Here is a 15,226-nt window from a genome sequence, read left to right as displayed (position 1 = left end):
TGTGGCTCCTAACAACACCACTGCAGGCAAATTATTTGTACCTTCTCAATACCAGTCAAAGGTAATGGAGGAATGTCACTGTAATGTACTTGCAGTACATTTTGGGGTCACTGTTACCAGGGAATTGATTTTCAAATATTATCAGTTCCATTTATTACGATTGCACTTACCAGCCTGCATGGTTGGTAAGCCAAACCTCCCACTCCGACTCCTCAATTTCCCTTGTTCCCACTAGTGAAAAATTACAGTAATTATATTATAAGGCTTTTTATAACCACTATGATACAATTTTATCAGCTATTTAGGTAGAACATAAAAACTATTTATGGGAGTGCAACCATAGAACTTTAACTTCAATAAATGTTAATTATGCAAAACTGTTTGGAAAAGAAAACTGTTTTAAGCAAAATGTACTCAATGATATTTGTTTAGTGACTCTATGAAACAGAAAATAGGATCACCTCCATCAGATCCACCTTCATAGAGGACTTCAAGTCTGACCTAATTATTTAAAGGCTAGAGAGCAGCCTTTCTACACTAACTTGGGTTGGTGGCAATGACCACAAGGGCAAAATCTCTAGTTTTGATGAACAGTTTGACTTTTATTATCAGGCTTTTCTCTGAAAACAGCTAACTAACTGTTTCACATCATAATTGTGCACAGTTTAGAAGTGCTAGATAACATGAAAGCTTGGCTTAAAATACCTATAGTATTTTTCATTTGTGTGTTTCTGTATTTCTAAATTTGAGATGCAAGAAAACAGTTTTTCCCTCATATTTTATACATAGTGTATAGAATCCATCATAGTGGCTAACCTCTACAAGGTAGAAGTATACTATTAAAAAATAAAGCCACCAAAAATCAAAAAGTTTTTCAGCTTACCTGAACAATGGATCATATAGTTCTTCCATGGGACCATGACCAATGGAAAACCTCAGCTCCAAATACAAAATATCCAACTAAGAGAAAGAAAAATCCAAACGGAATCCATGTGAAGTAAAAAATTTTTTGAAACATCTATGAAAAAATCTATTGCATGACATAGGAGTATGCATAGGGTAGTCTAGAGACAAGTTTAAAACATTCGCGTTTCGGAAATCTTTTTCCTTATTCACGGCTATGCAACAAAAGTGATTTGTTTGGGGGGGTAATACAGTTGCAAGATGATTATCCATGTACAACATGGAGAAGTATTTCTTAATACTATGTATGATTTATTATATCGCAAACTGTATGTGGTAAGAAATGTTAACTCAGGCTTAGATGGACTGTTAGGTCTATTTGTACTTTCAGATAATAATTTGGTTCTAGGAATATGTTCTATTAAGCATCCATCTGGGATACTGTTTTTGCAATAAATCATTACTTTTCCTATTGATTTTATTAACCGAGGTATCCATGCTAGTACAATTCCGCTTGATAGGGCTGATTTCCCATAGTGGTATTTTCTTTATTACATGTTTAGGGGGACATGATCTAGCATTCAATGTGGAGTTCAAAGTTATAGATTTAGCATATGTCTCAGTTGAAACATTATTCCTCCCTATAAGACTGATGTCCAAATATTGAATAGTATCTCTGAAAAACTTGAGTGTGTGTGAATTTTTGATTAATTTTGTTGTCATTAATATAGTGAACAAATTCTTAAGCCGCCGACTCCATTCCTTCCAGCACCAGAAGCAGGTCGTCGCTGTAACACCATAACGTCTGATGTGGGAGAAATAGGGATTGTCAGGGCTAAAAAGAGAAAGCTATTCCCATATTGCCATGTAAAGATTGGCTAGTGATTGGGAGTTGCTCTTGCTCCCCATCGGTGCCCCACATTTATGTGCATAAAACTATCCATCAACAGAAAAATAATTATTCTTGAGAAGAAACTCAGCAGATAGAATAAGAAACTCCTTTATTGCACTGGAATACAAACTATGTTTATCCAGAAAAAAACATAAGCTCCGTATGGCAATTTCACGTTTCAATGACGAGTATAGCCCTACAACATTACAAGTTAACCACTTGTATTTTGGCTTTCGAAAGGTATTTATCTAGTAGGCTAACCACATGTTTGGTATCCCTAATGTAGCCAGGTATAGATATCAACAATTGGTGTTACAAATGGTCCACCTATTCTTCTAGTTTTTCACCGAGTGAGTCGACTGAGGAGAAAAATCCCCATATACTGCCATACTGTAGTATGGCAGTATATGGTAAGATCAATCGGACAACCTAGGATTAAAGTACCCTAGGGAGTCTGAAAAATAGTAAAAGTAAAAATTTATAATAAAAAACCATCAAAATTCAAATCACCCCCCTTTCCCTAGAACTGATATAAATATAAATAAACATTGAAAATAATAAACACATTAGGTATCACTGCATCCGAAAAAGCCCGATCTATCAAAATATATTAACGGTTTTTCACTGCATTTATCCCTGTAATGGAAAATAGCGCCCAAAGTCGAAAATGGCACTTTTTTGCCACTTTGAGAAATATAAAAAAATCTAAAAGTGATCAAAAGGTTGTACAGTCCTAAAAATGATATCATTGAAAACTTCATCAGAAGTTGCAAAAAATGACACCACCCACAGCTCTGTACACCAAAGTATAAAATAGTTATTAGCGCCAGAAGATGGCAAAATAAAAAAAAAACATTTCTACACTAGTTTTTAATTTTTGTAAATGTATGAAAACATAAAACCTATACAAATTTGGTATCCCCGTGATCGCACTGACCCAATGAAAAAAGTAGACCTTTTATTTGGGGCGTACGGTAAAAGCCATAAAATCCAAGCCCACAAGAAAATGGCGCAAATGTGTTTTTTCACCATTTTCACTGCATTTTGATTTTTTTTCCCAGTACACAGCATGAAATAATAATACCATCACTATGAAGTGCAATTTCTTACACAGAAAAAAGTCACACAGCTCTGTACCTGTAAAATTAAAAAAGTTATAGACTTTTGATTGTGGGGAGTGAAAAATGGAAATGAAAAAACAAAAAAGGGCGAAGTCCTTAAAGGGTTAAACTTCTTGTTCAAAGGAGAAGGTAGAAGAGTTAATCATATAAAACACTCATCCAATGGTGGAGCATTTGGGCATAAACTGCAAATTGTAGATTCCACGGATTGCCAAAACGGGCAGATATCAGGACAGTTCCACCAGATGTGTAGAAGTGTGCCCTCACTCCAGGTTGGATATTGTAGGGTCATACTAGTTTAGGATCAAAGGGTTTTGTACAACCTGCTGACTAGTTTGTAACTTGTTTCTTGGAGGGTGAGACATCTAGAGGGTCCTGAGCGATCTGAAAATAAACATTCTAGCACCTTCTCCCAGGCCTGAATGTAACTGGGCATCTGATTTGAGGGGTCAGATAAGAATGATTTATACAAAGTAGATATTGTTTTAGTGACCAGGGCATTGGATGAGATCAATTTCTGAAACCAGGTAAGCTCACTCAGGCAATTCCCTTTTTAGAGGCATGAAGTTTTCCAAAAGTTGAGTGCGTGTAAGAGTGTGAACCACAAAAAAGATGGTGAACTCTGTCGAGCCAGTGCGGGGAAGCAGCAGATTCATGATTTCTGGCACACTATCTAAGTGAATCGCCGCACACAGCATTATACACGGAAATAGCACTTTTAGTGCATTTTCCAAATTTCTAAGTAAATGTGCCCAGTATATCAGTTGTTTTTTATGACTGGCAGACAGGAAGAAAAGTAAGCTAAGTAAAAGGTGCGTTCCCCAACTACAATGCACAGCGGCTGCGATTCACTACTAGCATGCGCCCGATATCCTGCATGTATCGCTCCCCGCTCAGGTCCGCCGGAGTTCACCTTCTTATTCCGGTGCATGTAAGTGCTTGATCTTGCAACACAAATTCAAAGTTAAAGGGGTATTCTCGCCTGGGCATTAACATTCAGTTTCACTAATCTTCCATTTATAAACATTTCTTCAATTGGATGTTATTAAAAAAAATGTTCCTGTGTGAAGATAATTTCTCATAAATGTAGTCATTCTGTCCCTTAGAAACGAGATGGCTTCCTCGGATACGACAACATCACACTCTGGCAGCGTTGGCCAGACATGCGCTATTGAGTCCTGCCTGACCACCTTGATTCAGTGATCATTACCACAGGACGGCTGTGGGACCGGCATTTTATATACAATAACCTTTTGTTTCTTTGTGCAATCCCTTCAGCAGACGTGGCCGTATCCGAGGAAGCCATCTCGTTTCTAAGGGACAAAATGACTACATTTATGAGAAATTATCTTCACACAGGAACATTTTTTTTAATAACATCTAATTGAAGAAATGTTTATAAATGGCAGATTTATCAAACTGAATGTGAATGCCAAGACGAGAATACCCCTTTAAATCCCGCTGTTTGTCCGAATCCGTCAGATCGTCCGACAGCCCAGCCCCCGATTTCTGTCTCATGAAAGCCAGAGTTGATGCGCCAAAATCCGATCACGTGCGACACAATCCTCGATGCAATCCCCGAAAAGTCGGAAAACCCGACAAAAATGCGTCCGCGCGACCCTTAGTAAATAAGCCCCATGGTCTACAATTAGCTGCTCGGAAAGCATGCACCATCTTTCTTTGGTGCACCTTTAACATACAGCGCGTAACACAATTCTGTGGAGTCGCTGTATTAAATGTGGTGCAAACTCCGAGAACACACCTCTTTTTTCTGTCTTGTCAGACATAGTGCAGCCACGACACAAAACTGGCGCAGACACTTCTTAAATACATGCAATACAACACTAAAGACGTTCCTCATAGTGCAAAGTACAACAGAAAACTGTTGCAGCCAGTTTAATAGGTCTGGGCTACTGTGTGTATGTTATAAACTTTCAATGCAAATATTCTTATATTTCTAAATGTTCATTTATATGATACCTGTATAATTTGATCAGTTGCATTTATAAAATCGAATCATGTACAATAATGGGATGATAACAAAAATAAGACAAAATTACAAAATTATATAATTTTATATAATTAAAATAATTATACTATTAAACTATTATACTAAATCTATACTAAATCATATGGATTAGTAGACAATCCAGCACTATATTGACCAAGAAATATGCTTTGTAAAAAAATATTTTTCAAATATCTATGGAATTCCAAATAAATTACATTTTTGCATGCAACACAATTCTGTAGGACACTGCAAGATAAATGCTGTGCACAGTCAGACTGTGCACCAGAACGCCCCTTTCAGTGCAGAATGGGTATAGTGCAACAGCAACACATATGTGCAGCAGACTCTTTATAAGTACATTCACAAGCAGCTTGTGCTAAATAGAACGTGCAAAGTGAAACAAAACACTGGCACAGGGGCTTTAATAAATGTGGGCCATTGTGTAAAAATTTACAATAGGAACATGTCTAGTCAGAGCATTAAAAGGGTCAATACAAGTTAACAATAAAGTTATAGGTAAGTGGTGGTGGGGGGGCTAACTTCTAGGACCTCAGAAGAATTTATTCCCCTGTACTTCCATATGAATGATGCAGCTGCTCCTTTTAGCGTAAATGGGCATATTTATCAGGACCTCTGCGCAATGCCAGTGGCGCTGTAGCCCTGAAATAATCGCAAATGCTAGCTTATTGCTAGCTTTTGCAATTATTTGCCCCAATCCGCCACCTTCATGCCAGTGGGGCGTGAAGGGGGGTGTGGCAGGCCGAGCGGAGGATCCCAAAGAGATGCATGACCTCCAGCCAACCCACCCCCACAGATCTACACTTAATCCTCAATTTTATACAAACCCTTTTACTTTAATGCTAATTTTTTTAAAAAAATTGGAACAGTTGATGTAATAATCACAATAATATTAGAAATGCTTAAAGGAAATTTACCAGTTCCTTTGTGGTAGATTATGTATTAATGTTACTGGATAGATCCCAGCAGCGTTAATAGATATATGTTTTTTTAGGAGCATTGCTCCTGTAGATTACATTTAATAAGAACTTTTAGTTTTATACAAATTAATATGATAGGGCCTGGGGTACATCACCAGAGCCCCTCTGGGTTGTGGGGCTCTGGCTATAACATGCCCCCCCAAGGCCTTTTCCTCTCCCTCCCTGATGCTTCACCCGCTTCTACTCCTGCTATCTAACGAAATTATCATGGCAGCACACAGTACAAGCTCCATGAAGCCGGCTTCTGGCACAGAGTGAGAGTGGGTGAAGGAGTAGGGAGAAGGGCTCCAGAGGTCGTATTATAACCAGATGACCCATTGAGTCCCTCAGATTAATTTGTGTACAAATAATAGTTCTTTTGAAAAGTCATCTACAGGTACAATGTTTCTAATGAAGATATATTTCTAATAATGCTGCAGTATTTATAGTTAATCTACCACAAGGGGAAATGGTAGATTTCCTTTCATTCACAAAAACCACACTTGCTGATTGTGGCAAAACTGCATTTATTATCCCTAGTTGTGTCACTTCTTCAGTACAGTTGTAATGCAGCATAGTGCAAATCATGAAACAAAGTCATAACCATTAATATCTTGGATATGGGCCTTGTGGATGAGGGAAACGTGGAGATCCTCCCATATTTGACCCCATGGGTCTTGGCACAGGTGGGCTCGTGACAGCAATACGAGGTGTTGGCATAATTTGACCATCTCTTCTTGGTGCTGTATGGCTGAGTGAGGTTGCGCCACTACCTGGATGCACTCCTGTATGTCCCACATTACCTGGGCTCTCTGAGGATAGAAGAGATTATATTGAAGTAAAAAAAAACTGTCATTTTTATATATGAGCAATTATTTACATACCTATTTTATAGAGAGAAAATATTTACCAATGTTACTATATTTCCTATAGATACTAATTTCATCATTGCTCTAATACTAGAAAATATAAACCCCCAGATGAAAAATGTTGAAACTGACCAGGTACAATATAAAGTTCTTGCTGTGGTATTGTTTTAATGTTAACATTAATTTTTAATCCTATATTGTAGTAAAGCTTTGAAGTAATCTACCTGGTGGTTAGTAACTGTCTTGTACATTGATGTGAATATGCAGCAATGGAGCTAAGGGGTTGTTACAGTCCCAGTGTAATGCACAACATTTTAGTATATTGGAGCACTCATTAAAATAATTTATAAGTAATTGAATCTGATGACCGATTCTACCAAAGTAGGGCATCAATTGCAAGCAGGGGCGTAACTACAGTGGTAGCAGCCATAGCAGCTGCTATGAGGCCCGCAGTGTCAGGAGGCCCCAGCATCTGACCTGACACACTAATGAATGGAGAATGTGCACCATTATGTGCACTGGAGAGGAGGAGGTGACTCCTTCCCCCTCCATAGAGAAAAGAGGCGCATGGCCGCGCACACGGGGAAAGATAGAGCATGCTGTGTACGGCGCCGAACTGTACCACAACCGGACCTCCATTGCCGTCTATGGGGACGAATATGCGGCCACAAGTTTGCGGACACATATACATCCTCCCAGACAGCCATCTGAAAGCACCCTAAATGTGTTTAGATGTGTGCATATACAAATTTTTATATTTTATAAAGGCGAAAGGGGGCCCCATTAAAAAGTTTGGGTTCCTGGTTCTTCAAGTTACATCCTGATCAGCTTCACTACTTTTCTCCGGTCGGCTTTTTTTGATCAACCAATCACGCACACTGTATACCCCAAATGTATATTACTGTCCATAAAATTAAATTTTCCTACCTGTTGTAGCATTTTGTAACCTGAGGGCATTTCTCGCACTTGGAGGAAGCAATTCTTCGAGATCTCTCATAATGGAATTAACTTGTGTATTGTTATTCCGCTTATTTTTTTCCTCTTCCCTTTGCTGAGGAAGGAAATCATAGTTAGCTCTCCATGCAATTAGAAGATAACAAAATTCTAGCTCAACTCCATGACAAGTAAAAGTTATGGTCTCTTCTTATTAACTCAATGGGAAAATCTATTACATCTAAATTAGGCACATGCTAAATGTTTAAAGTTAATTGACTTTGGCAGACCTTGTGTAATGTACCATAAAATAACAACTGCTTGGCTAATTTCTCAATTGGAAAAAAAGAAAAATCGTGCACATATTTTTCTTTTCCGAATTGGCTAGAGTTAAATACAGTATATTTCTTTTTTGCATATTTTTTCGTTTAACATAATAATGGCTTACCATCTGCATTTTCTTCTTCAAATCTATATTTGCTTGTTGATAAGCCTTTGAAACTGCATTGAGGTAATAAATTGCCAAACTGGAAGAAATGTTTTAAGGTTATAGACATAAATAAATATTATAATTATAAAATGGATTTTCAAATGCCAAGTATATCATAACTAAAGCAAAACTATCCTTAAAGGGATATTCCATCAATATAATCAAAAACACATAATGCAGTAATTAAATGTATATAACAAAACTCATGTTCACAAAATGGAGTTAAATAGTTTGATTTTTTGATTCACAAAATGTTATGGGCTTTCTAAAGTAGGCAGAGTTATCACCAAGATGGCCGCAACTAGAATTTATAAGTCCCATGGTCCTTTAGTTCTCAGTAATTCCTCCGTCTTATGCTCTGCTTCCAGTAAGGATCTAACAGACTGGCCTGCTCTGCTACCATAGTAATGATGTGTGTAACTGCCATCACTGCACATTAACTCACTGAGATGGGTCTTACCACAACACTGGCCATACTGGATGCACTGCAACCAACCAACTACAGCCAAACATAGAGGTGATCACATGACCTGCCTAGGCAGGTACAGGACATTTGATATGGACATGTGACTATCGACCGTCTCCTGTCCTGATTAAATGACTGATTAAACGACTGATTAAAGGGCCAGTAGCATTTTAATTCTTCATTATAGTGTGCACAACATTTTTCTGCTAAGGGGAGCAAAATTTTAGCTTATATTTTAAGGACCCATTTGTATATGAATTATGCTGATTCCTGGAATACCCCTTTAATACAGTATGTGTATTGCCATATCTACCTCATAACAATAAGATTGGGTCACAGAGGAGAGGTTTATGTGAGTGCTCTTTCACAAAAGAGAGATTGTTGCGTGTCTGCGAAAATTTGTATCTGTTGGCAGTCTGTGTGTTAATAGTGTGTTGTCGGTCTCCTATCCACATCCTTTCTTATGTCAATTTGTCATCCATTCTTCACTTTCAAAAAAATTACATACTGTATGTTTAGTTAAAATTAGGTGGCAAAACACCTGGTTCTTCAGCATCATGGAAGCCAAAAAACAGATTGATCACAAATGGTGGGGGATAGTGCAAAAATTCTAACTATGCCAGAATTATTGGATGAGGGATGCAAATATTTGTTTATGTAGGTGGTAAAAGCAAATGTTTTCATGAGACTTAGAAAGGTAGAAGCACAGAGATGCAAAACAGATGTCACTCATACTAGAGGAATACACTGCTAGTCTTCCCTCCCATGATCATATCTTGTCAACAGATGTGGATCAAAACCAAGAGGACAATACAGTAAAGAGTAAATAGGAAAAACGGAAGGTCAGAAAATAGGCAAAGGGTCAGGCTTTGTTAGCCTGTAGGCAATTGTATAAAACTAGTAAGCAATAAGTTACCGGTAGTTAATCTCGCTATTTATAATTATATCGCGTAAGTATCTCTTAACTGTATGTTACCTTATGCCTGGACAACTTCTACAAAAGAATTTCGCTCCAGGGATCAATACAGTTTTATTGTAAGATAAATGAGACTTGTAGTGAGACTTACCATATATACTCGCGTACAAGCCGAGTTTTAAAAAATAAAAAATAAAAACAATTAGCTGGGCAGGCGGCTGGCTGGCTGTATACTGGGGCGGCAGGAGGGAGGCTATATACTGGGGCGGCAGGCTATATACTGGGGGAGAGGAGGCAGGCTCTATACTAGGGGGAAGGGGCAGGCTGGCTATATGCTGGGGGCCAGAGACTGGCTAGCTATACACTGTGGGGCAGGTGTCTGGCATGCTATATTCTGGGGGTCAGAAGACTGGCAAGCTATAAACTGGGTGTAAGCTGTGACCAATGCATTTCCCATGGCTTATACTTGAGTGAATAGGTTTTAGCAGTTTTTTTTAGTGTTAAAATGAGGTATCTCGGCTTTTACTCGAGTATATATGGTATGTAAAACACAAGGTTTGAACAATATTAAGATTGGAAATACCAAAATACCTACATCATAAGGAGAATGGCTGGTATGATTAATCCAGGATTTGCTATTGAACTGAGAATTTTGGCAACAAATGGTGGGAAATCTGTTTCCATTGTTTCTTGGATAACATCAAACATTCTTTTTTTCCCACTAGTAGAAAGAAAGAAAAAGAAACTGATCAAAACACTCAATAAAAGAATCATAACATTTCATAGAAAGAATGAAAAATAAACACAGTGGAGTGTGCTGGGATCGCCTGATTCATGGAATGTGTTTCACGTTCTTTTTATGGCGCACTTGGTTCATTCTGCAGATTTTGGCGCACATATCGACTAAGCACTAACAGGACCCTTTTGCTGCACATTTTTTTTCTGTCTTGGCTGACATAGTGCAGCCGCGACAATTTCAAACAGTTAAAGAAAAAAACAAAAAAAAACAAATAGTCACCTCTGCTCCTCTGGATGTTGATCCTGGCACTGTCCTTCGCTAAGCTTGAACTAGTTGATGTCCTTTAATAAATGTTTGCAAATGGCCCACATTTATTGATACCCCTGCGCCACTTTTTTCGTCTGACTTTGCAAATTCTTTTTAGTGCAAACTGCTTGCCCATGTTTTTATAAAGTGTCCGTGACACTTTTTTGTCTTAGCTTTACTATACCTGTCACAACACAAAAGGGGCGTTCTGGTGCACAGTTGGACCATGCGACACATTAATCAAGCAGTGTCCAACAGTGATGCACGCTCTATGTTAAAGTGCACCAACAAAAATTCAGCTTGTTTTTAGTTATTTGTTTTGTCTACCAATTACATGTGTTTATGTTATTTGTAATTTCCAGTTTCAGTCAATTTCATATGTCACCATCGCCCTGGGGTGGAGTGCTGGCCATGTCCTCAAATGCGTATGTCCAAAATTTACTGTAGTTCTCATGCTTTAATTGCTGTGTGAGATTTTTCTTTCAAAAAGTCACAAAATGCATAAAAAGTACAGGTGACTAGAGTAACTATGCGACTTTTTATGTGACTTTTTGTCCCAAGTCGTTCCAAGTCAGAATCTGGCTTTACACTGGGGTTTCACTAGCAATAGTTCTATTTTTACGCCAGATTAATGAAGTGTCAGAAAGAGCCTTCTGTGACTTTTTTGCAGTAAAAAGTCCCCTAAAAACGTTTCATTTTTTACGCTAGAAAAGCCAGGCAAAACTTATGATAAATAACCCCCCAAGGAGTATATTTGGTAAATATTTAAAAAAAAACATAAATCTTACATATCACAGTAGATCTAGATACTAAAGTGTTGTTTTAGGTATAAACACAAAATCTGCTAAATTATTTGGATAATCAACTTTACAGTTTTAGGGCTCAGCATTTCCTTTGTCACATGTATTTATTAAAGGGACTCACTAATAATTGAAATTTTAATGAATGTACACATACATCTATTTATTTAAGTTTTTTGAGGCAATATTTTTTTTCATATACCACTGTTGGCCACTAGAGGGAGCATCCTCTATGTGCTGTTGTAGGCAAAGCACAATACAAGATTCAGAACTAAGATCATTTTTACCTTCCTTGGTAATGTCATGATTGGGGAAGGGTAGGTGCCATGCTATTGCTCTTCTGAAAGCAGGAGAACAGGGTTTACAAACAAAGGAGACTGTACATGGTACTTTGCTGATCTGATTGCGGCAAATCAGTATTGATACTGTAACAGTACAGACAAATCAATGAAACACTGCAGTAGTGTAGTAGTGCATAACTATAGCACCTCCTCAATCATGATATTATCACTGGTCCTGTTAAGTTGTTCATCATAGGAGATAGGGCCATCTTACATTTCTAATCTTCTATAGCGGTCTTCTATGTGAATAGGCAGAGTACATGGCTGAAGCTCCTTTTAGTGGCCAACAGTGGGAAATATATCAGTGGGAAATTTGTAGAACAATAAAAAATGCACCAAAAATGTATGAATTAACTGGTTCAGGCAAATACAAAGTATCAGCTCCAATTTGTGAACAGATTAACTGGATCAGGACCAGGGTAAATGTAGCCTAGCGGTGATAGATAATTGTATGATGTGTGGATGTGCGGTCCAGTTCTCTTTTCTCTCCCAATGTTGATACATATTAGCATATTTTTAAAAATTATTTTTTTGGTGACACATTTCTAATGTTAATTAATAGATGTCACATGAATCTGTGAAAATTCACATACCTGATTTGATTTGGATTTTGAAGAACACCAACTTCCATTAAAGTAAATAGGTTTATACACATTACTAGTAGCAAACAGACAATAACATCCCTGTGGTGACTGTGATTTCCAAAGTATGCAGATCATATCAAATGAAACAGTGTATACATATAGCTATAACCTAAGAAACAACAATGGACCATGTAAGGAAGGGACTTCTTAACATTAGCCCCCCATAGAATTTGTGAAAATGGTAACACTGTAGGGACTCAGCTGTTTATCTATACAGTCCCTATGGTGTTACTATTTTCACAAATTCTTTGCGGGTTCTTCAAATATATAGCCTCAACTAATTCATATCCTACTATCCTTGCATCATTTAATTGGAGTATGCTTGGATCATCCCGGGTACACGACCCATACAAGACCCATTTAGAGGCAATCGTTGGAGGTTTTTAATAATTTTAACTGAGAGTATTGATCCACAAATTTGTATATGATGAATAATTTCATCTTTTACTACATCACAAGTAAAAGTAAATTTTTTTAATGTAAGGGAATGGTATTATTATGACTGTGTGTACAGTATTTGGTGGCCAATATATACATATATGTATATACATAGATTTTTTTTTTACTAGTGAGAACTACAACAAGGGTGGCTTATGAAGAAAATACTCTAGGCACTAGACCTTTAGGATAATTAACTATGAATTCTTGAGAGGATGTAGAGACAATTCAACTAAAATGTGATCATCTACATTGTGTTATGTTCACATTCACATTTGTTTAAGTACTAGTTGTATGCTCAGGTCAGTTTTTTCTGTTGAAACAAATGACACATAAAAGAACAGTACTTGAGGTCACTGAGGTCTCCCGAGCACCGTTATGTTCTGTTACGATACTGATACTGTATTTAAAATGTAAACCATGATACAGATGTGAACAGAGGTTGACAGCTCAAACAGGATATAATGCTGATACTTTCTTAGAACATTATAGTACCTGAAAGGCCCACAATCGAATGAGGGCGGAAGAGACATGATTGTGTAGGCTACTGGCAGAAGACTCAAGAAAAGAATGAGCAGAAGGAGTCCCATGTAGAAATTATTTGATTTAGAAGCTTTAAATACACGTTCATGAGGAACATTACTACTCATAACTGCCCAACACTGGAAGTACATGGAGGTCAACAGCCGGAGGACGTTGATTCCTATCAATCCAGGAGCATAAAAAGAGCCCATCCTGCAAACAACAAGGAAAAAACATAGGCACTCATCAGCAAACATACAGAATTGTGAAAAAATCTGAAACTATATTATGTAAGTCAACAATAAAAAGTACTGATCTATAAAGAAATATTGCGTTTAGTTTAGCTCTGGGTTGTCCATTGCACTGAACCTCTACAGATAATATACTGATGACCTATTATGGGGTCATCACTTTAAAAACGCTGGGCCCAATAAGCTCTTTACATATTTGTGATATATTGGGGCAGATATATCATATAATTGCTCTTATGACGGTTTATGATAAAATTTCTGCTCCTCTGGGACGCTGAATACATCTAGAAGCTCTCGGCATCTGGGCCGTGCAGTGTATATTTGACAAGAGCACTTTCACTTGTAAATAATCACAATTACTGGTGGTTTGAGCTCCGATAAATCTCTACCATTGAGCTTTGTAGTTATTTACACATTTTTTTATGTATTCAGTTGTTAAAGCTTGTTTATAGTTTTCTTTAAAAAAATTATTTTCTTTCTTTGCTGATGAAATAAATTTTTTCTTCCTTTTATCAAATTACATTTACAGGAGAGCTGAAGGAACAATGGAATGAAAAAAAAACATAAATAAATCAGTTGTTCACTGATAACAAAGGACTAAAACAATTAAACATGAACACAAACTGATGTTATGAAAAATTTTTACATCTAAAAAACTATATGTAGTATACACTCACTGGCCACTTTATTAGGTACACCATGCTAGTAACGGGTTGGACCCCTTTTTGCCTTCAGAACTGCCTCAATTCTTCGTGGCATAGATTCAACAAGGTGCTGGAAGCATTCCTCAGAGATTTTGGTCCATATTGACATGATGGCATCACACAGTTGCCGCAGATTTGTCGGCTGCACATCCATGATGCGAATCTCCCGTTCCACCACATCCCAAAGATACTCTATTGGATTGAGATCTGGTGACTGTGGAGGCCATTTGAGTACAGTGAACTCATTGTCATGTTCAAGAAACCAGTCTGAGATGATTCCAGCTTTATGACATGGCGCATTATCCTGCTGAAAGTAGCCATCAGATGTTGGGTACATTGTGCTCATAAAGGGATGGACATGGTCAGCAACAATACTCAGGTAGGCTGTGGTGTTGCAACGATGCTCAATTGGTACCAAGGGGCCCAAAGAGTGCCAAGAAAATATTCCCCACACCATGACACCACCACCACCAGCCTGAACCGTTGATACAAGGCAGGATGGATCCATGCTTTCATGTTGTTGACGCCAAATTCTGACCCTACCATCCGAATGTTGCAGCAGAAATCGAGATTCATCAGACCAGGCAACGTTTTTCCAATCTTCTACTGTCCAATTTCGATCAGCTTGTGCAAATTGTAGCCTCAGTTTCCTGTTCTTAGCTGAAAGGAGTGGCACCCGGTGTGGTCTTCTGCTGCTGTAGCCCATCTGCCTCAAAGTTCGACGTAATGTGCATTCAGAGATGCTCTTCTGCCTACCTTGGTTGTAACGGGTGGCGATTTGAGTCACTGTTGTCTTTCTATCAGCTCAAACCAGTCTGCCCATTCTCCTCTGACTTCTGGCATCAACAAGGCATTTCCACCCACAGTACTGCCGCTCACTGGATGTTTTTTCTTTTTCGGACC

The 15,226-nt window shown here is 37.9% G+C and overlaps 1 protein-coding gene across 1 annotated transcript in view; it reads right to left on the bottom strand.

Moving 5' to 3' along the window:
• Positions 1-6,423: 6,423 nt before the first annotated feature.
• The window catches only part of LOC140134143 (transmembrane channel-like protein 2), a 58,686-nt gene continuing 49,883 nt past the window's right edge, over positions 6,424-15,226 (bottom strand). Inside the window, exons 14-18 of the mRNA XM_072154780.1 lie at positions 13,342-13,581; positions 10,174-10,299; positions 8,155-8,233; positions 7,701-7,824; positions 6,424-6,716 (exon numbers count right to left, since the gene is read on the bottom strand). Coding sequence (XP_072010881.1) covers positions 6,511-6,716; positions 7,701-7,824; positions 8,155-8,233; positions 10,174-10,299; positions 13,342-13,581 — 775 coding nt within the window. The 3' untranslated portion in view covers positions 6,424-6,510. The remainder of the gene's footprint in view (positions 6,717-7,700; positions 7,825-8,154; positions 8,234-10,173; positions 10,300-13,341; positions 13,582-15,226) is intronic.

The sequence above is a fragment of the Engystomops pustulosus genome, chromosome 5, assembly GCF_040894005.1.
Source record: "Engystomops pustulosus chromosome 5, aEngPut4.maternal, whole genome shotgun sequence".
Taxonomy (NCBI): Eukaryota; Metazoa; Chordata; class Amphibia; order Anura; family Leptodactylidae; genus Engystomops; species Engystomops pustulosus.
Note: the sequence above shows the minus strand (reverse complement) of the source record. Positions and strands in the feature narration are given on the sequence as shown.